The 1,460-nt window shown below is 36.9% G+C and overlaps 1 protein-coding gene across 1 annotated transcript; it reads left to right on the top strand.

The window, feature by feature from the left end:
• Positions 1-962: 962 nt before the first annotated feature.
• LOC121965904 (acyl-coenzyme A thioesterase 9, mitochondrial-like) lies at positions 963-1,446 on the top strand (the record flags this gene model as incomplete). Its single annotated transcript, XM_042516015.1, has 3 exons — positions 963-1,132; positions 1,231-1,268; positions 1,363-1,446. Coding segments are annotated over exons 1-3 (277 nt in total), but the record flags the coding sequence as incomplete, so codon positions are not given.
• Positions 1,447-1,460: the final 14 nt, after the last annotated feature.

Genomic DNA, 1,460 nt, shown 5'->3' with positions numbered 1-1,460 from the left:
TGTCGTAGCAGTATGACGCCTTTTTATGAAACTTTTTAAAATACAATCTGCAGTAAAATGTGCAAATTCTTTCTTTTTCGTGACATTTTTAATGAGAAAAGTGATCTTGACATTGGGATTCGTTGCACATGATGTGTTCAAGGACCGGCGAAAATGTGGAAAACCAGTAATTATTTCTGTGTTTACAGTTTATGGTTATTATAAATGGTTTAATTTTGATTATTTTTAGAAAATATATCTTTCATTTTTCAAACGCACCTGCAGGTTTTGGCATTCTGAGGATATTTAAAATAAATATAAAATACGACAATTCATAGTTAAATATCCCTCCCCTACGCCAAAATAAAAACATAAAAAGGAAGCACTGCAAACAGTCAAAGATGATCAGTTTAAAAAAAGCAGATTAAAAATTGGGGGAAAAAAGCACCAAAATATGTGTAAAATACCTTTGTGCAGGAATGTGGAAAAGTATAAAGTATAATGTTTAGAGAATATTTGGAATTATGTACGGAGATGATTTCCATTTTATGCGTAAATTATGATCCTCGTAATCCCCTTCATTTTAAAAGTTAAAAAGACAATTAATTATGGAATTTTAAAAAGGATCGTGTGAGATTTACTCTTGTTTTTTTGTATATTTATTAAGAATTTTTCATCTTGAAATTTTGTTCTTTATATTTCATTTTTCAAACTTGTCTTTTATAACCTTTTAAGCACACTGCACTTTATTTCACCAAATATTTCACTCATGTTTGTGAAAACTTAACCTTTGAATCCTGAGAAGATAATTACAGAAAAAAGAAAGAAATGGATTTATACCAGTAAAAAAATCCATGCAGTGTATCTGAAAGATTTTATGTTTGTTAACATTTAAGACATGTTTTTGTTTCTGTTAATCATCTTTAAGTGAAAAACGCTCCATAAATAAAATGCATTATAGTTATTATTTTCTCGTGTGCAGCGACCACCAGCAGGCCATGGCGGAGCGCGTGTCGCTGTCGTCCATGTTGGCGAAGTCTCAGAAGGACCTTCCAGCCAAGAGGATGAAGGACAGCTACCTGGAGGTGCACCTGCCTCTGGGCTCCGAACCGCAGCTCCGAGAGAAATACCTGACCTTCCACAACACCGTCAGGTACACTCACACACACACGCACGCACGCACGCACACACACACACGCACACACAGATAAACTAAAGCTCGCTGTAACTGTGACTTGTGTCTCCTCTCAGGTTTGGTAGAATCCTGGAGGACTTGGACAGTTTAGCAGGTCTGACTGTAACACGTCATGATTCACATCATAACGTCACAGAAAGTTTGACGCAGTCACCGAAAACATTTTTCTCTCCCGTCTCCCTACTCAGTCCTCATCTCGTACTCTCACACCTACAACCAGGAACTGAAGAGGTCTCCTCTGTCCATCGTCACCGCCCTGGTGGATAAGATTGGTGAGAGTACGAGA

The sequence above is a fragment of the Plectropomus leopardus genome, unplaced genomic scaffold (genome assembly GCF_008729295.1).
Source record: "Plectropomus leopardus isolate mb unplaced genomic scaffold, YSFRI_Pleo_2.0 unplaced_scaffold22235, whole genome shotgun sequence".
In the NCBI taxonomy this organism is placed as follows: Eukaryota; Metazoa; Chordata; class Actinopteri; order Perciformes; family Serranidae; genus Plectropomus; species Plectropomus leopardus.
Note: the sequence above shows the minus strand (reverse complement) of the source record. Positions and strands in the feature narration are given on the sequence as shown.